Below are 21,565 nucleotides of genomic sequence, written 5' to 3'. Positions count from 1 at the left end.
AAATGCCACAGCAGATAATTGTCCTCTATTGACTCCCAGATGGTGAAGAGATGATACTCTGGATATGTCACTGACCCTCAGTCATTGGGGGCGGCAGGTAGCCTAGTGGTTAAGAGCATTGGGTCAGTAACCCGAAAGGTCACTGGTTCGACTCCCCGAGCCGACTAAGTGAAAAATCTATCGATGTGCCCTTGAGCAAGGCACTTAACCCAAATTGCTCCTGTAAGTCGCTCTGGAGAAGAGCATCTGCTTAATGACTTGAATGTTTAAAAAATCTATCTATGTAGCTAAAATCTGGTCTAAAGTTTGTTGTAGGCCCCACATGGCACCTGTCAAACGAAACGCTTTGCTTTGTTTATGTTTGCAGGTAACCTTTGAGCAGCACAAGGAGAACCTGGCCCATATGTTCCGTCAGTACCAGAGACTGGGCTCCGAGGGCGATGCGGCTGGTATCCGGACCATTTCCGGGGCCAGCCGAGACTCTGAGATTCTGGGCCAGCTCCGGACCAACAGGGATCAGGGGGAGGAGACTGCCCCCTCCACCGTGATCGAGCTCACCATTGACCCAGAGGCGGTCCCCCAGAACCAGGAGTCCCCCAACACTACCCCTCCCTCTGAAACCTCAACAGCATCTGCCTCCACCCCCAGCCCTCCAGAGAGAGAAGGAGATAGAAGTCAGAGGGGTCAAGCACCCATAACTGTGTCCAACATGCTGGCCAGAGCTGAAGAAGAGGAGGAACTACAGCAGGTCCAGAATCAGATCTCTGAGGATCAGAGAGGTGGTGCTGGTGACAGAGCTGAAGCTACTCCACAGGAGACTGAAGCTAAACTTACTGGGGATAAAGTCAGCAGTAAGACTGTTGAGGCCATGGCTGTGACTGAGACAGCCACAGACAAGACTAATGAAGCTGCAGCAGCTAGCACAGCTGAAACAGACGAAGCGACCAGGCCAGAAACTGATGACGCGAAGGTGGCTAAATCAGAAACAAGCGACGATGCTAAAACGTCTGATACCGACAAAGTAGTAAGACCTCAAACGGATGGAGAGAAGGGGTCAGAAACGCACAGCTGCAAAGCCTCCAACGTTCTTATGTCTGAAGATTCCCTGAACGAACCCAAGGAACCAGAACTGGCAAAGCGACCGGAGGGACAGGTCTCTGCTGCCATCTCGGCCTGCCAGGAGGGCAGCGTGGCGGAGGGGTCAGCGGTCGGGGCATCAGTCCAGTCAGTCAGCTCCACCGACGACAGCATGGAGGAATCCTCTTTTGTCTCCGTCGCTGGTGGAGAGGAGGAAGAAGAGGAGGAAGAGGAGGTGAAGACAGAGGAGGTTGTAGTTGAGGAGGAGAAGATGGAAGAGGTTAAAGCAGAGGAGATCAAGACGGAGGTTAAAACTGGAAAGGAGAAGGAAGAGGAGAGTGTTGCCGAGGTCACAAAGTCAGCAGTGGAAAGTCAAGCCACACCACCTGCTTCTGTACCTGAGGAGAGTCAGACACAACCCCCTAAAATGGAGGAGATTGACCTTAACCCGTCTGTACCAGGCACCGACCCCACCAGCACAGAGCCAGCACGGCAGCCTTTAGAGTCCACAACATCGCCCCCTACAGCCCTGGAGGCCATACTACCAGCAGCAGTAGGGGCCACTGTCTCTAAATCTGACACCCCACAGGTTGTGGCACCAGCAGAGGCCCCCAGCACCAAGGGGTTCCAGCCAGAAGCCCCACAGGCCACAGAGGCCCCCAGCACCAGGACTGATACCTCTCCGAAGGTAGCCACTGCTACTGCTGTGGAGGCAGGGAAAGACAGTGCAGCAGAGGGCCCTGGCTCTGCCACCAAGACCAAAGAGATCCACATTGCCAGGCTGGATGTGTCCAGTGTGGCCTCAGACACAGAGAGACTGGCTCTAAAGGAGACCTCCACACCTGTATGTCATCACTGTTTCATCTATTTACTGGTCTTAACATGTATTTACATGTAAATTGTGTCTTTCACGATAAGTGCTTTATAATATACAGTATGTATGTATGTATGTGCAATTTCTCCCACTTAAAAAGATGTAGGTACACTTCAACTATGACGGACAAAATGAGAAAAAAAATTCCAGAAAATCACATTGTAGGATTTTTAATGAATTTATTTGCAAATTGTGGTGGAAAATAAGAATTTGGTCACCTACAAACAAGCAAGATTTCTGGCTCTCACAGACCTGTAACTTCTTCTTTAAGAGGCTCCTCTGTCCTCCACTCGTTACCTGTATTAATGGCACCTGTTTGAACTTGTTATCAGTATAAAAGACACCTGTTCACAACCTCAAACAGTCACACTCCAAACTCCACTATGGCCAAGACCAAAGAGCTGTCAAAGGACACCAGAAACAAAATTGTAGACCTGCACCAAGCTGGGAAGACTGAATCTGCAATAGGTAAGCAGCTTGGTTTGAAGAAATCAACTGTGGGAGCAATTATTACGAAATGGAAGACATACAAGACCACTGATAATCTCCCTCGATCTGGGGCTCCACGCAAGATCTCACCCCGTGGGGTCAAAATGATCACAAGAACGGTGAGCAAAAATCCCAGAACCACACGGGGGGACCTAGTGAATGACCTGCAGAGAGCTGGGACCAAAGTAACAAAGCATACCATCAGTAACACACTACGCCGCCAGGGACTCAAATCCTGCAGTGCCAGGCGTGTCCCCCTACTTAAGCCAGTACATGTCCAGGCCCGTCTGAAGTTTGCTAGAGAGCATTTGGATGATCCAGAAGAAGATTGGGAGAATGTCATATGGTCAGATGAAACCAAAATATAACTTTTTGGTAAAAACTCAACTCGTTGTGTTTGGAGGACAAAGAATGCTGAGTTGCATCCAAAGAACACCATTCCTACTGTGAAGCATGGGGGTGGAAACATCATGCTTTGGGGCTGTTTTTCTGCAAAGGGACCAGGACGACTGATCCGTGTAAAGGAAAGAATGAACGGGGCCATGTATCGTGAGATTTTGAGTGAAAACCTTCCATCAGCAAGGGCATTGAAGATGAAACGTGGCTGGGTCTTTCAGCATGACAATGATCCCAAACACACCGCCCGGGCAACGAAGGAGTGGTCAAGGTCCTAGATTGGCCTAGCCAGTCTCCAGATCTCAACCCCATAGAAAATCTTTAGAGGGAGTTGAAAGTCCGTGTTTCCCAGCAACAGCCCCAAAACATCACTGCTCTAGAGGAGATCTGCATGGAGGAATGGGCCAAAATACCAGCAACAGTGTGTGAAAACCTTGTGAAGACTTACAGAAAACGTTTGACCTCTGTCATTGCCAACAAAGGGTATATAACAAAGTATTGAGAAACTTTTGTTACTGACTAAATACTTATTTTCCACCATAATTTGCAAATAAATTCATTAAAAATCCTACAATGTGATTTTCTGGATTTTTTTTCTTCTCCTTTTGTCTGTCATAGTTGGTGTACCTATGATGAAAATTACAGGCCTCTCATCTTTTTAAGTGGGAGAACTTGCACAATTGGTGGCTGACTAAATACTTTTTTGCCCCACTGTACATACATACATACATACATACATACATACATACATACATACATACAAACAAACAAACAGGATTAGCTTTGGCTTTAGCCATATAAATATAAACAGGATTAGCTTTGGCTTTAGAATTAGCCATACATATATATATATATATATATATGGCTAATGCTGCTGCTAACTGTCCTGAGTGCTGTACCACAGGAAGTTCCTCAGGGCGACGCAGCTGGTGCCTCAGGAGGCCAGGCCAACGAGAGCAGCTCCTCCGCTCGCTCCACCATGTTCCGTATTCCAGAGTTCCGTTGGTCTCACATGCACCAGCGCCTGCTCACAGACCTGCTCTTCTCCATTGAGACTGACGTGCAGATGTGGAGGAGGTAAAGGAGGGGAATTGGTTGAAATACATGGAGAATTGCGTAGCATTTTGATCTGATTTCTAACACTAGAATGGTTGCCGGACAGGCGACTTTCCAACTCACTAACTTACAACAAAAAATGGTCTATCCTGCAAACTGGATCTCCGGGTTGTTGCTGTAAATGAGAATGTGCTTTCAGTCAGCATGTAAAATAAGGGTTGAAAAAAACTCTGAGGTTTAAACAGAATATATACAGAGCCTTCAAAGTATTCACACCCCTTGACTTTTTCCACATTGTGTTGTGTTACAGCCTGAATTTAAAATGTAGATTTTGTGTCACTGGTCTACACACAATATCCCATAATGTCAAACTGGATTTATTTTTTAAACAAATGAATAAATAATGAAAAGCTGAAACGTCTTGAGTCAATAGGTATTCAACCCCTTGGTTATGGCAAGTCTAAATAAGACCTGAAGTGTAAATGTGCTTAATAAATCGCAAAATAAATTGCATGGACTCACTCTGTGTGCAATAATAGTGTTTTTTGAGTCAGGGTAAAAATAAACTGAATGGAATGGAGCTTAACACAGGCAAAGTCCTAGAGGAAGACATGGTTGTCTGCTGTTCACCAGACACTGGGAGATGAATTCACCTTTCAGCAGGACAATAACCTAAAAACACAAGGCCAAATCTACACGGGAGTTGCTTACCAAGACGACATTGAATGTTCTTGAGTGGCCGAGACACAGGTTTGACTTAAATCTTTTGACTTAAATCTATGGCAAGACCTGCAAATGGTTGTCTAGCCATGTTCAACAACCAACTTGACAGAGCTTGAAGAGTTGTTTTTTTATTTTATTTTTTATTTTTTTTAATTTTACTCCTTTTTCTCCCCAATTTCGTGGTATCCAATTGTTGTATATAGCTACTATCTTGTCTCATTGCTACAACTCCCGTACGGGCTCGGGAGAGACGAAGGCTGAATGTCGTGCGTCCTCCGATACACAACCCAACCAGCCGTACTGCTTCTTAACACAGCACGCATCCAACCCGGAAGCCAGCCGCACCAATGTGTCGGAGGCTACACCGTGCACCTGGCCACCTTGGCTAGCGCGCACTGCGCCCGGCCCGCCACAGGAGTCGCTGGTGCGCGATGAGACAAGGAGATCCCTACCGACCAATCCCTCCCTAACCCGGACGACGCTAGGCCAATTGTGCGTCGCCCCACGGACCTCCCGGTCGCGGCCGGTTACGACAGAGCCTGGGTGAACCCAGGGCCTCTGATGGCGCAGCTGGCGCTGCAGTACAGCGCCCTTAACCACTGCGCCACCCGGGAGGCATGACCTTGAAGAGTTTTTGAAAGAATCATGGGCAAATGTTGTACAATCCAGGTGTGCAAAGCTCTTCGAGACTTACCCAGAAAGACTCACAGCTGTAAACGCTGCCAAAAGGTGCTTCTACAAAGTGTAAACGAGTGTGAATACTTATGTAAATGCGATATTTCTGTGTTTCATTCTCAATAAATTAGTCTGTCTATATAGGATATTTGTCTATATAGGATATTTGTCTATATAGGATATTGTGTTTAGATGGGTGAGGGGGAAAAAATATTGAGTCAGTTTTGACTTCAGGCTGTAACACAACAAAATGTGGAATATGTCAAGAGGTATGAATACATTCTGAAGGCGCTGAAGGAATTGATTGTGTTGTACATTGATTCAGTGGTTATAATGTTTAGCTTCTATGTACCTCTGTGTAATTTGTGCCCGTCTCCTCTCTCCCAGTCACTCCACTAAGACGGTGATGGACTTTGTGAACAGCAGTGAGAATGTGGTGTTTGTCCACAACACAGTGCACCTCATCTCTCAGGTGGTGGACAACCTCATCATGGCCTGTGGAGGCATCCTGCCCCTGCTTTCTGCTGCCACATCCTCCTCAGTGAGAGACACTCTGTTGTGTCGGTCTGTTGTGTCGGTCTGTTGTGTCGGTCTGGTGTATAGTTCTGTTGTCTGTCTGTCTGTTTCTGTCTCTCTGTCTGTCTGTATGTCTGTCTCTCTGCTTCTGTCTCTGCCTCTGTCTCTCTGCTTCTGTCTCTGCCTCTGTCTCTCTGCCTCTGTCTCTCTGCGTCTGTCTCTCTGCGTCTGTCTCTCTGCGTCTGTCTCTCTGCGTCTGTCTCTCTGCGTCTCTCTGCGTCTGTCTCTCTGCGTCTGTCTCTCTGCGTCTGTCTCTCTGCGTCTTTCTCTCTGCGTCTTTCTCTCTGCCTCTGTCTGTCCGTCTGTCCGTCCGTCCGTCTGTCCGTCTGTCCGTCTGTCCGTCTGTCCGTCTGTCCGTCTGTCCGTCTGTCCGTCTGTCCGTCTGTCCGTCCGTCCGTACCCACCCACCCACCGGGGGTTATCCCTGTCCATCCATCTCCGTTGACCTTTCTCCAATCACATTAGACTACAGTTGGCCAGTGCTAACATGGTTAGTGTGTTTTTGTACTGTCTGACCCCAGTGACAGTAGCACTCCAGTATAACATAAACCCTGATGGACCTGTGGTCCTCTGTCTGTTTCCCCTCCATACCTCTCCCTTTACCATTTACATTGGAAACGATGTCCAGTGTGGACTGGTGGCTGTTGCTACAGCAGGGGTCAATTCCATCATAATTAGATTCAAAGACCGGTTTGAATTCAATGAGGATTTAATCTGATTGAAATCTGAAATGGACAGATTTGGATATTGAATTGACAAGATGATGTTGCTCAACAGACGTTGAACCATTTCCCTTTCTTACCAAACAGGGTCCCTAAGTTGACTAATAGCTACATGTCATAATTTAGTTTGGATTTGACAGTAATGATGCTAGTGATGGTGGTGTTTGTCCCTCTTCTCCTCAGCATGATCTGGAGAACATTGAGCCGTCTCAGGGTCTGTCGGTGGAGGCCTCGGTCACCTTCCTGCAGCGCCTCATCAACCTGGTGGATGTTCTGATCTTCGCCTCCTCCCTCAATTTCACCGAGATCGAGGCTGAGAAGAACATGTCCTCTGGCGGTATCCTCAGACAGAGCCTCCGTCTGGGTACGTATGGAAGAACCTCTCTGCCTCTCTCTCCTCCTCCATCCCTTCTGGTCTTTTCCATCTCTTCACATCTCCTCTCCCCATTTCCCATCTTCTCTTCCTGTTCTGTTCTTTACATGTCCTCTCTTCTTGTTTCCCTCTTTTCCTCATCTCTTCACTTCCTCCTTCATTCACTTCCTCCTTTTCTCACCCTTTTCCTCCTCATTCACCTCTTTTTATCGATCCCCCTCTATATCAGACTGCAGTAAACTCTAATAGCAGCCTGAGCTGCCAAAGCTCTCCGTATATAGCCTCGCTCTTTCTCTCTCTCTCTCTCTTGGCTCGTAGCAGCCCTCTCTTAACTTGTTATTATAACCCCTCTGCGCTGCAACACTCTAAAATGGCCGCCTATGATTAGGCGATTTTCCCCCGTAATGGCCCTGGCTGTAGCCCTAGGCCTGCCTCTCTCTCTCTCTCGTTCTCTGCCTCATGTTCCAGTCTATTAAAGTAACCCTGTGACAGCTCCGAGACACGGCTAGACCCCTGCTCTGCTAGCTGAATAAAATATACTTCAAATGCTTTACATTATTCATTTTATTCAGGCACTACATTACACCAACCACCTTATCCAACCTCCAACCCACCCCTCAGCTCCCTAGTACAGTAAGACTATGCATGGTGATTTAAACCATCTGCTCCATTTGGGTAATGGGCCGTGCTCCGGTATCCATTTGTGCTTTTAAATACTCCTTACAAACTAGCTCGTAAACAAAATGGTCGCCCTGTACGCCACCTTGTTCAGCTGATATCCAGTCGCGTTCTTTTTCTCTGGGTTTATCCCAACGGCCATTCTCATTGGTGGGGAGCTCGGTGGAGAGAGTGATGCTGTCGTAGCACATGCCTGCTTTTAGAGATCTCCCGTTATGAGATTCATTTTTGATGAGGCATTCTTTCCCTGTTGCTGGTGCAGTTATCTGATTTGGGTAGACTGTAACAAGGTTTCAAGGGGGAACTTACACACACGCACACACACACACACAGGCACACACACACACACAGGCACACACACAAACACGCACACTGCCTCTCTTGAAGGCCTTAATGTAAAACTCCAGACCATTCCAGATGAAATACTTCCTTCCACCTCTAATCTAGACGGTTCAGAGTTTACATTTGTCAGAAACGAGGGAGGGGATAAAAGAAAGATAGAAAGCAAAATAGAAAGCGTGCTCGGAATATAGCACCGCAATATATCATATTAAAAATGTAAAAAATGCCCCCTTGCAGTGGCAGGAGCCAGAAACCTACCTGAAGTTATCAAACAGTGGATATTTTACCTCATGTTCTGTGATGTAGTTTGTTTCACAGGCAAGACCCACATGTAGTGATGCACCATTGAGAGCATGCTGTCAGGCTTTATCACCGCCTGGTACGGCAACTGCATTGTCCACAGTCACAGTGCTCTCCAGCCCAATTCTTCACCAGGGGAAGTGTGTCTTCCTCTTGGATATCTTCAGCACCCAGTGTGAAAGCAAGGACAAGAAGATTATCAAGCACCTCAGCCACGGTCTGTTCACCCCGCTACCATCTAGAAGGCAGTTACAGTACAAGTTCATCAAAGCTGGGACCAAGAGACTGAAAAAATAACTTCTATCTCCAGGCCATCAGACTATTAAATAGTCACTGCTAGCTGACCACCGTCCAGTACCCTGCCCTGAACTTAGACACTGTTACTAGCTGACCACCGTCCAGTACCCTGCCCTGAACTTAGACACTGTTACTAGCCGGCTACCACCCGGTACTCTACCCTGCACCTTAGACACTGTTACTAGCTGGCTACCACTCGGTACTCAACCCTGCACCTTAGACACTGTTACTAGCCGACACCACTCGGTACTCAACCCTGCACATTAGACACTGTTACTAGCTGGCTACCACTCGATACTCAACCCTGCACCTTAGACACTGTTACTAGCCGGCACCACTCGGTACTCAACCCTGCACCTTAGACACTGTTACTAGCTGGCTACCACCCGGTACTCTACCCTACACCTTAGACACTGTTACTAGCCGGCACCACTCGGTACTCAACCCTGCACCTTAGAGACTGCTGCCCTATGTACATAGTCATTGAACACTGGTCACTTTAATAATGTTTTACATACTGTTTTACTCACTTCACATGTATATTCTAGTCAAGGCTCATCCTATCTAATTACTGCTGTACACACCTTTTCTATTCATATATTGCACATCGTCTAGAGGTCGACTATTATGATTTTTCAACGCCGATACCGATTATTGGAGGACCAAAAAAAGCCGATACCGATTAATCGGACAATTTATTTATTTATTTGTAATAATGACAATTACAACAATACTGAATGAACACTTATTTTAACTTAATATAATACATCAAAAAAAAATCTATTTATCCTCAAATAAATAATGAAACATGTTCAATTTGGTTTAAATAATGCAAAAACAAAGCGTTGGAGAAGAAAATAAAAGTGCAATATGTGCCATGTAAGAAAGCTAACGTTTCAGTTCCTTGCTCAGAACATGAGAACATATGGGGCGGCAGGGTTAGTGGTTAGAGTGTTGGACTAGTAACCGGAAGGTTGCAAGTTCAAATCCCTGAGCTGACAAGGTACAAATCTGTCGTTCTGCCCCTGAACAGGCAGTTAACCCACTGTTCCTAGGCCGTCATTGAAAATAAGAATTTGTTCTTAACTGACTTGCCCAGTTAAATAAAGGTAAAATAAATAAAAAATATGAAACTTTTAACATGAGTCTTCAATATTCCCAGGTAAGTTTTAGGTTGTAGTTATTATAGGAATTATAGGACTATTTCTCTCTATACCATTTGTATTTAATTAACCTTTGACTATTGGATGTTCTTATAGACACTTTAGTATTGCCAGTGTAACAGTATAGCTTCCGTCCCTCTCCTCACTCCTACTTGGGCTCGAACCAGGAACACATCGACAACAGCCACCCTCGAAGCAGCGTTACCCATCACTCCACAAAGGGAACAACCACTCCAAGTCTCAGAGCGAGTGACATTTGAAACGCTATTAGCGCGCACCCCTCTAACTAGCTAGCCATTTCACATTGTTTACACCAGCCTAATCTCGGGAGTTGATAGGCTTGAAGTCATCAACAGCGCAACACTTAAAGCACAGCGACGAGCTGCTGGCAAAACGCACAAAAGTGCTGTTTGAATGAATGCTTACGAGTCTGCTGCTGCCTACCATCACTCAGTCAGTCTGCTCTATCAAATCATAGACTTAGTTATAACATAATAACACACAGAAATACGAGCCTTTGGTCATTAATATGGTCGAATCCGGAAACTATCATTTTAAAAACAAGACGTTTATTCTTTCAGTGAAATACGGAACAGTTCCGTATTTTATCTAACGGGTGGCATCCATAAGTCTAAATATTCCTGTTACATTGCACAACCTTCAATGTTATGTCATAATTACGTAAAATTCTGGCAAATTAGGCGGCCCAAACTGTTGCATATACACTGACTCTGTGTGCAATGAACGCAATGGAAGTGACACAATTAAACCTGGTAAATATTGTCTGCTAACCTGGATTTATATGCAGGTTTAAAAATATATACTTCTATGTATTGATTTTAAGAAAGGCTTTGATGTTTATGGTTAGGTACACATTGGAGCAACGATACGCACTGCATCGATTATATGCAACGCAGGACACGCTAGATAAACTAGTAATATCATCAACCATGTGTAGTTAACTAGTGATTATGATTGATTGTTTTTTATAAGTTAAGTTTAATGCTAGCTAGCAACTTACCTTGGCTTACTGCATTCGCGTAACAGGCAGTCTCCTTGTGGAGTGCAACGAGAGGCAGGTGGTTATAGCGTTGGACTAGTTAACTGTAAGGTTGCAAGATTGAATCCCCCGAGCTGACAATTTAAAAATCTGTCGTTCTGCCCCTGAACGAGGCAGTTAACCCACCGTTCCTAGGGCGTCGTTGAAAATATAAATGTGTTCTTAACTGACTTGCCTAGTTAAATAAAGATTAAATAAAGTTGAAAAAATAAATATTTTTTATGAAAACTTGTTATGAAAACTTGAAATCGGCCCTAATTAATCGGTCGACCTCTACTCATGTCTATACACACCATCATATATTTCTATTCCGGACTCAGACATGGCTCATTCTGAGATTCCTTCATTTCTTTCCTTTTGGATTTGTGTGTATTGTTTTGTATTGTTAGGTATTACTGCACTGTCAGAGCTAGAAACACAAGCATTTTGCTGCACCTGCAATAACATCTTCAAAATATGTGTACACAGCCTATTTTCATTCTCTTTCTCTCTCTCCAATATCTCTCCCTCTGCAGTGTGTGCCATGGCTGTGAGGAACTGTCTGGAATGTCAGCAGCAGTCTCACTTCAAGCCCAGCCAGGACAGCGCCCGCGGCCAGCAAGCCGTGCACAGCCTCATGGGAGCCGCCAAGTCCATGCCCGCGCAGGCAAGTAGTATCATCCCTCCTCACTGAGTCACAGACTCACCCCCCCACACACACTTCTCCCCCTCCCTCTCCTCTTTCTGTCATTTCGGGAATCTTGACTTTCTAGCAATACCCCCTCCCCCCCCAAAAAAATGTTTTTACATTTCCCGATCTCCCTAGGAGACATGGAGAAACACCATAATTGATGACATTTCTCCTCCTGTATATTAGTTGAGTAGGATCACTGCACTTAGTGAATTGTAAGCATCCCTCTAAGTCGTCCTTTGTCTTGCGTTGCATCCCAATACTTCCCCTGCAGGAAGCCATCCCTTTGTGGTCCTCTCTATGTAATAGCAGAGAGTTGTTATTGCATTAGCTGATATGTTATTGCATTACTTCGCCCTCTGTTCTGTTACACTAGACAAGGCCCTTTGTCATTGTTGGCCTTTTCATTTGATATGGTGACTTCCAGTAAAACAGTTTTTCTTCCTGAAACCAGTGTGTAAAGTCTCATTCATAATGCAGTGAGTGGCTCTATGGTAAACCCATTATGTTAAGGGTCTGAGTCTCTGGACTGGCCAACTATACACTTCCCATGGGTTGATTTACAACACTCTACTGATGGTGGAATGGGCCGTTGAGGTTAACCTCTGCTAACACATACACCTTCCATGACAGTCGGTTATCATTTGTGATATCTTCGACTTACAGAGAAGTCTAGTTTCGGACACTGGGTAGAGTATAAAAACTGATGATGGTATTTTCATCATTAACCAGCAATAGGTGCTTACATTATTATGTGTGTGTCTGTGTCTGTCTGTGTGCGTGTCTGTGTGTGCGTGTGTTCTACACCTGCAGAGCCCTGTTGATGTTGTGACAGGAGGGATGTCTCCCATCAGAGACATGGACCGTCTGCTACAGGAAATGGACATCAACCGCCTCAGAGCCGTGGTCTTCAGAGATATCGTGAGTTTACAAAACTTTGATAAAGATTGAGGTTGAAACGAGTCAACTTTTCAAATAAATAGCAGTACCTATGCATTGCAAAAACTTGTTATTGCTGTCTTTTTGTAAGACCCCATGATTTTATTTTTTTTAAATACTGTGTAGATGTAGGATCTTAATTTGAGCCAGTTTGCTACAGCAGGAAACTGTTCCTGCAGGAACAGGAAATGTCTATTATTATTACATTTTTGTAGGTGTTTATAAAATCTAGTCTGAAATTTCACAGTGGAAATTACACATATTCCAGAAGCCTTATTAAAACCTTAAATACACTACAAGTAAAAAAAATCCTGTATTGCGGGAAATTTCTTCTGCAACAGGGTGATCAAATAAAGATCATACATCTGTACATACTCAAACATATTACAGACTGGCGGTGTGCTGTATTATAGCTGTGTTGCATGTTGTGTGTGTTTGGGTAAAGGAGGACAGTAAGCAGGCTCAGTTCTTGGCCCTGGCCGTGGTTTACTTCATCTCTGTTCTCATGGTGTCCAAGTACCGAGACATCCTGGAGCCCCAAAACGACAAGAAACTCCCCCAGCGCAGCCAGTCTGCCAGGAGCGCAGGTACACACGTCACCCATATGGCTACGCAGAGGAGCTCCATCTAGCCAAGTGTCCATCCCTCAACATGTCAATCTCTCTCTTATACATTACTTATATATGGAATTTCCAAATGTCTTGAAATGTACTGGTGTGTTGATTAGTCTTTACAATCTCTTAGATGTGCTGTTGTAGATTCTCATTCATTTTCATTCATTCATTCTCATTCATTTTCATTCATTCTCATTCATGAGCAGGTTGAGGTTTTTCTCAACGTTTATAAACCTCCTTTAATGATTCCTCCCATCAGACAGTAATGCCGTCTCTGGCGGTCCTGACCTGGAGAGCAGTGTGTCCCTCCGTCGCCGAGACTCTGGCATCGGGGATGACCATAGCTCCGTGGCCCCCAGCGAGGCGGACACCACCGCCCAGGGGCCCGACGCCGTGTCCGAGGCTCTGTCCACCCTCTCCTCAGAGGTCAGGGGTCACAGAGACAACCCCACGGCGGACGCCAGGGGCGGGAAGAACGTGAAGGACATCCTGCGCAGCCTGGTCTCGGCGCCTGCTGATGACATCATGGTGGACCCCAGCCTTCTGCCGCCGGCCTTCCTGGGAGCTGCTATGGGAAACAACCCCAACCAGTTCAGATCCTTTGACAGGTGCGTGGGCCACAGAGTTTTAGAATCAGGGCTCAGTCTCTCAAAGACTGCTAACTTTTTAAATACCCCTTGACCTGGTTCACCTCCTCACAGCTCTTAACCCCTCCCCTCCATACCTTGAAACGGTCCAACATGAACATGTACTAAGTGAAGGCGAGGAAGCATCACATCAGAACCCCACTACCATCACAGACCCCCTTTTAAACTCTTGTATTCCCCACCCCCCCCCACCCCCCGACCCCATCCCTGTAGCTCTCTGGTTTGCCTGTCGACGTGGCTTCTCAACACAAATAAACAGGGCTACAAAGTACCTGTCTTCAGGAAAACGCATCAAAACAATCGAGGCATCTGCCAGAGGCAGAGAGGAAGGGAGAGAATAAGAGGGGAAAGAGAGAGAGTGATCTAAAAGACGACTCTGTGGCAGCCAGCAGGAAGCTGTTTCTTTTCACCTTGTCACTGATATTTAATAGCTTCTCTTTTTCGTCTCTCTCTCTCCCGGTCTTTCTTTCTCTCTGTCTGCACCGTGGGCTAGGCTGTCTGTCTCTCTGGTACTATAATAAGGGAAAGAGAAGCTGGCTAGATGGATCCCCTATGGAGTGAGGGGGCGAGCGGTTAGAGACTTAGTGGGAACCCAAGGCGGTGCTGTGTGTGGGTGGGTGTACTGTACCTATACAGACTATACAGACATCTCTAAGTGAGAGAGGTCTGGTTTGTATTTGGGGGAATTGTCCCTGGGGCACACCAGACACAAAGGAAGCGGGGAGAGAGAAAAAGGGAGAGAGCGTAAGGGGAAAGGGAGAGCAAGAGGGATAGAGAGAGAACACCCCCCCCTCCCTCCACAGGAAGAGAGACACCTAGTCAAGGTTCTCATGCCAAGGAAGAAGGAAAGCGTTTCTCCATCACCCCCCCCCATCCATCCCTCGCACTCCTCCTCTTCCAATCGGTGGGAATTCCGAGGCATCCCTGTGATCCTCAGCCTCTTTATCTGTGGAATGCTTTGTCAGGACTCTGGGCACTCCTCATATCTGGTGGGATTAGAGCGGCTCCCGGGGCCGTTAGCGTTGGAGAGGAGGAGAGCTGGAGAGCATAGAGTAACAGCTCTACCTCGCCACGGGGAGCCCCAGTCAGACCCCCAGCTGGCCCCAGCCCAGGCAGCTCCCGGCCCCTCTAACCCAGAGATGAAGGTCCGGGGGCTGGGGTTCCCAGGTCAGCACACCCCTCTTCTGGTCTTCTACCTTTATCTCCCACCAGGATCCGCCTACCCTCACAGACCCTGAAACCTCTGGCTCGGAGATGCCTGGTTATCTTGATGGTTTCTGCTCTCTACTGTGTGGCTGTGCTCTGTGTTCAGGTCTGGGCTCTGCTCTCCCCTGCTCCTCTCTCTCTCAGGTCTAATCTCTACCGTCTGTGTTCAGGTCTGGGCTCTGCTCTCCCCTGCTCCTCTCTCTCTCAGGTCTACTCTCTACCCTCTGTGTTCAGGTCTGGGCTCTGCTCTCCCCTGCTCCTCTCTCTCTCTCAGGTCTAATCTCTACCGTCTGTGTTCAGGTCTGGGCTCTGCTCTCCCCTGCTCCTCTCTCTCTCAGGTCTAATCTCTACCGTCTGTTTTCAGGTCTGGGCTCTGCTCTCCCCTGCTCCTCTCTCTCTCTCAGGTCTAATCTCTACCGTCTGTTTTCAGGTCTGGGCTCTGCTCTCCCCTGCTCCTCTCTCTCTCAGGTCTAATCTCTACCGTCTGTGTTCAGGTCTGGGCTCTGCTCTCCCCTGCTCCTCTCTCTCTCAGGTATAATCTCTACCGTCTGTGTTCAGGTCTGGGCTCTGCTCTCCCCTGCTCCTCTCTCTCTCAGGTCTAATCTCTACCGTCTGTGTTCAGGTCTGGGCTCTGCTCTCCCCTGCTCCTCTCTCTCTCAGGTCTAATCTCTACCCTCTGTGTTCAGGTCTGGGCTCTGCTCTCCCCTGCTCCTCTCTCTCTCAGGTCTACTCTCTACCCTCTGTGTTCAGGTCTGGGCTCTGCTCTCCCCTGCTCCTCTCTCAGGTCTACTCTCTACCGTCTGTGTTCAGGTCTGGGCTCTGCTCTCCCCTGCTCCTCTCTCTCTCAGGTCTACTCTAATCTCTACCGTCTGTGTGAGAGTGCAGACTTCTAGCTTTTCATTATCACTCAGATTGTAGGGAAATTCCATCAGAGCATACCCAAACTGCATAAATCAAATCAAATAAAAAAAATGTATTTGTCACATACACATGGTTAGCAGATGTTAATGTGAGTGTAGTGAGAATTAAGAATGTAAGTGTATTTGAAATATTTAAAATAGTACTTATTTTAGATTTGAGTCATCTTTTAAGACAACAAATGAATATGATTCTGACAATAATGAGAAAGAGACTCAAATGGTTCCGGGTGGAGCTGGGACGATAAACCATTTTTTTGTTGACCCCACCGATCACTTCTCGCAGGCATTTTGCTGATATCGTTCATGATGATAAGTAGCCTTTTCTAGAGAAATGTGAAGTTTGAAATAAAATACGTTTGCTGAAATGAGTGGTTTGTTAATGGGACAATTAATGGTTACAACCATCAAACTAGTAATAGTATTTTAAATTATATTTTTAAACTGTGGTGTACATGAATATTATAAAGCTATCGTTTTAGTTATTGTTATCACATCAATTAGGGCAATTTATGGGCAACATGGAGTTGCCCAGCTCTGCTCAGGTAGCTCATGCTCAAACACACAGCAGTAGTTCATCATAAAGTCCTGCATGTCTCAGTGACAGCGGTGCAGACAGACACCCTGTGTAGACAGACAGACTGACACCTACGCCAAAACATGGGAACCAACCGGCCTTCCTCAATCCAAATAACTGGTCCCGGGGTTTTACATTTACGAGCGTGGAAAAAGCAGGATCTCCCAGATAAAAATGGCCGGGGTCAGAGGTGAAGTATCACTCTGATTTATTTACTAGGCAGAGAGATGGAGGCCCGGTCGGATAGATTCTGCCGTACATACATTCCCCTCGGGGATATGCCCCTGTTATGGCAGAATGTCCACAAATATTTGCTGCTGCTAACCAGAGCCCCGGTAAACAGTCATCTACGGGAGGAAGAATAGCAGTGTGATTTACATGGCATGTTACAGCAGCAAATGTGGGTGTTAGTTTGACATTTGTGTTAGTAAGGCATTTTGAATTCTGTAAGTTGGACTTGACACATACCTTTGTAAAGCAAAGACCGACCATGTTGAAAATGTGATGTTTTGTGGTAAGAAATTAAAAGTAAATGTATTGAGTGCAAATATAGCTATTTGCTCATTGGCACATGAACATACTGTGATCAACAAACAGCATACTGCCATGACAGAGATACTTGTCAGACCATATAGATGACAGTGGGCCTCCTTGAATAGGAACCTTCAGTGTGATCCCCTGTCACACTGGGAGAGACATGGAGGGTGCTCCATCTCTCCCTTCGTTCTCACCACCTCTCTCCACCTCTGCTGTCCTCAGGCCAAACACTACTGTCTTTCATCACTGATGTCACCAAGGCCAGGTCCAACCGGACGCTGTGACCGAAAGTCACGGGTAGAGCGTTGGAGGTTGGGAAGGGGTTGTTGTTAGGGGGATATAAAGAACACAGGAGGCATGATTCACATGTTCACATGCACAGGGCCGCATGCAGCGAGAGGGAGGAAGATCAAAGCCAGACTGCATGAGACACAGACAGACAGACAGCCGCTGGGGCCCCACCCTCATCCCCTTACATGAATAAGCCATAAGGATAAACAGGAGAATGGGGGGTGGGGGGCTCTCTGGAGGGGGCATCAGTATGAGACATGCAGTTAGCATTCATCTGGATATTTACTTCAATGTGTCCTGTTAAGCTTGTCTGTGGTGGGAATCTGATGCTAACCTCAACGTCCACTTGGGAATTCAAAATATAGTTCATCCCACTTAACAATTCCCATGTGGAGTCTAATGGCTTGTTGTTTTTTTGTCGTTTGAACCATGTTTGAAAACACGGTACGTGAACATGTGTAGCTAGTATTGCGTGATGTGTTGGATGATTAAATAATTCACATACTTTGTACTCTAGCCATCAGAAATGGCAGTGCCAGATATGTCTACTCTTAGTCATACCAGAAGGGAAAGGCCTATGCAGTAAACCTGGCTGGTCAGATACTGACTAGATTGGACGGTAGTCCCTAGTATCAGGGGTGGTGCTGACGTGAAGCACCCAGGGAGAGAGGTGTCGACAGCGGCTGGAGAGAGACAGGAGAGACCATGGTCTGGTTCTCTGCACTGGTTATGAGTAAGAGAAGCCAGGCTATGTCAAGCCCATGGGGAGAGGTGTGTGTGTGTGTGTGTGTGTGTGTGTGTGTGTGTGTGTGTGTGTGTGTGTGTGTGTGTGTGTGTGTGTGTGTGTGTGTCGGTACAGGGTTAGGGTTCGGTGTTAGGTTCTCCATCTGTTCCCCAGCAACTCAGGCCTTTAAATTATTCAGTTAGGTTATTAGCTACACTTATCGTTGAGCCCCACGCCCCTGTCGATTAATCAGCCGTCAGAGCAGGTGCTTGGCTGTTACTGTTAAACCCACGACCAGGAGAGGAGCTGGGAGAAGCAAAGCTCTGGGTTTCGGGTTGTCAGGGCCTGAATAATTTAGAGGTTTTAACCAATAACCGGGCTCGCCGCCTTGTAAACACAAGCAATTTCATTAATCTGTGCTATTCTAAAGAGTTGAATCGAGGAATGTGCTTACAGGCTGAAAGTGTGAGTGAGAAACAGCGGTGGGTTTTTTGACTGTGAGCCGAGGCTAATTAGCTAGCGTATTAATTCCTATTTCTTATGTCCTTTACTGTTCAGAAGTAGGGCCATTAAGTAAGTGCCAAGGAGAAGTTTACGTTTTACAACCAAATAAAATGTCTATTTTTTTAATGTAAAGGGCATGTTATAGAAGAGTCCTCTTTTTTAAATTTGTGATTTCACTTGGTTTTGAGAAAGTTATCCCCCCCCCCCGCCATACACGTCTTTCGTTCTGCACTATATGGGCCACGTATTAACATTAGCGAAGGCTCCATAAACAAATCGGTCCTTGCAGAAATGGCAGAGCTCTGTGTAGTGATGCAGGTCTTTTAGATGTTGCATGTATGAAACTGTGTTATTCCAAACTTTATCCGCACCGTTGTGGCACAAATCCAAGTCATTGGACCGAATATTCAATTTTTTGGTGCCAAATCATCTGAAAGTATCTCAAATTGATTGTGAAGCCCAACAAAGTCACTTATAAATTATTTGGAAATGATGCACGAAAAATGCTAATCTCGGTCCCATGACATAAATGGGATTTGTGCCACAAATGCTAAAGTGTTAGCATGTGTAAACAACGCCAAGGAAACTTAACCAAAGTATGGATTGCTGTCATACCTTGTCCATAGAATGCTTACAGGGTAAGGAAATCCATGTAATTTGGGTGAACTGCCCCATTTTAAGTCATATTAATGTCACAGATTCAACATTTGAACTGCAGATGGTTATACAGTACCACAATTATAGAGCGGCCATATTGGCAATAAACCTGTGATATGCTTGAAAATAGCCAGCAGAAGTTGATTCCTGTTCAATGATGGATTGGAAGGAATTTACAATGTACATTATGGACAGTAACCCTGTTCTAGAAATAAGACTACAACACCAAATAAGACAGCTATCATTGTGGAAGACATTGTTTTCATTTGAGAAATTAGGCAAAACACTGTTATCCAGAGGAACGTGTCATAAGTGCATTCAGCAGAAGTAGCTAAAACATTACCTGTATGTACTAAACAGTGTGTGTGAAGACAGTAGACTAAACCGTTGCTGGTATTTCTGCAGCCAGACTGTATCATCCTGCAGCATAGATCACAGCGGGGTCAGAACCAGTCAGTGTTTAACATCCAAAGTACCTTCAGCCTAATGTGTGTCATCTGCCGTCTTAAATCATCCAGGCCCTGCTTTGATACCAACGCCAGCTTTCTGTCTGCGGAGCTACTGAAGCCCAGTATACATACTCCTCTCTGTGTGCGTTTCTCTCTCTTTGTCTCTCTCTCTCTGTGTGTGTGTGTGTGTGTGTGTGTGTGTGTGTGTGTTTGACCAGTAGGTAGTGATTAGGCCATGCTCCCTCTGTGTCAGCACTGATAAGAAGGCCCAGGTCTACTTTGATAGGGCCACTGGCCTGTCAGGAAGCCTAGTTTAAACTGACAGCTTTATCCAGATGCTGTTTCCGCTCTCTTCCTGTAAGGATGTTATTGATAGGAGAGCACCAGGTCTCCTACAGCACTGGCCCCTAGGGAGAGGGATACACTGGTATCAGTAACCTGTGACTCAAGTAGTACACCAGACCACTGATATGTTACGTATGGTAGTACACTAGGACCCATACTGTAGAGATATAGTGAAACAGCATTGGTCAGGGAAAGGGGGGATACCTCGTCAGTTGTACAACTGAATGCATTCAACTGAAATGTGTCTTCTGCGTTTAACACAACCCCTCTGAATCAGAGAGGTGCGGGGGGCCTGCCTTAATCGACGTCCACATCATCTGTAACCTACACCAGACCACTGTGTTATGGATGGGGGTAGACCAGGACCATAGTGTACAGTAGGGACCTTGAGGACAGGGACACAGTGTAAACATATAAGGTCATTATAATGTCTACGTACCTTCTATCTATTTGTAGACGTTCAAGAGTGTCCTGGAGTGCTTTTTAACCAAAAACCCCCCTAACCAAACCTCCAGCGGGACACCGAATGAATGGGCTTGCGGGCCAGATCCTGTCCGCGGGCCGCATGTTGCCCACACCTAGTGTAACCTAAGGTATCCTAAGAGTAAAGTAGTTTACTACAGCTTCTGCTGTGGGTCTATGACCATGTCTGTTATCCATGTGTTTAAAACAATAGTAGAAGAGTAAAACCACTACAAAGGCTGTGTCCCAACTGTTGGCTCAAAACAAATGGGACACATAGCAAGAACAATGTGCGGTAGCTTCTTTTCTTTGAGCTGTATTGTGTAAGAGAGAGGTTCATCTGCTGATACCTTTGAATGATCTATTCCTTCTAGCTGATCACCAAAATACATCAGATTTATCAGATTTATTTATCAGGAATTCCTACTTTTCTGTCGTGTGTGCTCCATTTGTCTCCGAGCTAGAATCCAGATTTGACACATTTTGTTATGTTGTCGTGGTCACATCCCTAACAATGTATTGAAGATTTAATATTATTTGTAATGGTGGATGGGCGCACTTTCCGCTAATAAATCACAATGTTTACTGACTTACTGAGTGAGTGTTGCAGGGAGCCAATCGATTTCAGGCAAGATGGATGCAGCCATTACTGAATATTCTGTGTCAGGGAAATAGGCCTCTAATGACTCTACTGTCTAAATGGGATCCTGTACTGTTGTTTTCACATGCTGCAGCCTGTGTCTTATCAATCACATCTCACTATGCAGAATGCCTACTAAACTGACATCATCACTATTGTTTATATTCTAGAATGACAAAAGTTCTGTTCTTATGTCCTTAGTTAGTCAGATGTCTCAAGGAATGCATTTTATAATGTGTGTTTTAATAGTATTCAACACACATTTTCATATTTACTCTCATCTTTTACAGAAGCGTTCGGGTGGCGCCCAAGAAGGTGGGCGGGGCTCCGTCCCCAGGCTCCTCCACTCCTATCCCATCAGCCACCGCTGCCGTGGCGGCTACCGGGACACCAGTCAACAACGTTGCCGTGGTTTCCACGGGCGATGCCTCTCAGAGCACCACCGCTGAAGCTGCAGCCGGTGAGTCCCAGACATTAGGAGGTATGTTAGGTGTCCCAGCAGTAAGGTTACCATGCTACGGAGACGGCACGTCAGAGCACCAAGAATTCCAGCTAGCCAAGCCCAAGGAAAATACCTGTCAAAAA

The 21,565-nt window shown here is 46.1% G+C and overlaps 1 protein-coding gene across 6 annotated transcripts in view; it reads left to right on the top strand.

The window, feature by feature from the left end:
- Window positions 1-21,565, top strand: part of LOC110497375 (lipopolysaccharide-responsive and beige-like anchor protein) — a 328,302-nt gene that overhangs the window by 83,690 nt on the left and 223,047 nt on the right. For 5 of the 6 annotated variants that reach the window (XM_036954302.1, XM_036954301.1, XM_036954300.1 and 2 more), the window contains 9 exons: window positions 368-1,921; window positions 3,741-3,913; window positions 5,678-5,831; window positions 6,772-6,952; window positions 11,317-11,447; window positions 12,285-12,392; window positions 12,856-12,997; window positions 13,284-13,632; window positions 21,271-21,440. In XM_036954302.1, the coding sequence (XP_036810197.1) occupies window positions 368-1,921; window positions 3,741-3,913; window positions 5,678-5,831; window positions 6,772-6,952; window positions 11,317-11,447; window positions 12,285-12,392; window positions 12,856-12,997; window positions 13,284-13,632; window positions 21,271-21,440 (2,962 nt within the window). The remainder of the gene's footprint in view (window positions 1-367; window positions 1,922-3,740; window positions 3,914-5,677; window positions 5,832-6,771; window positions 6,953-11,316; window positions 11,448-12,284; window positions 12,393-12,855; window positions 12,998-13,283; window positions 13,633-21,270; window positions 21,441-21,565) is intronic. The other variant, XM_036954299.1, reaches the window with a different exon arrangement.

The sequence above is a fragment of the Oncorhynchus mykiss genome, chromosome 19 (genome assembly GCF_013265735.2).
Source record: "Oncorhynchus mykiss isolate Arlee chromosome 19, USDA_OmykA_1.1, whole genome shotgun sequence".
Classification (NCBI taxonomy): Eukaryota; Metazoa; Chordata; class Actinopteri; order Salmoniformes; family Salmonidae; genus Oncorhynchus; species Oncorhynchus mykiss.
The sequence above is the reverse complement of the archived record's forward strand: the minus strand, read 5'-3'. Positions and strand labels throughout refer to the sequence as shown.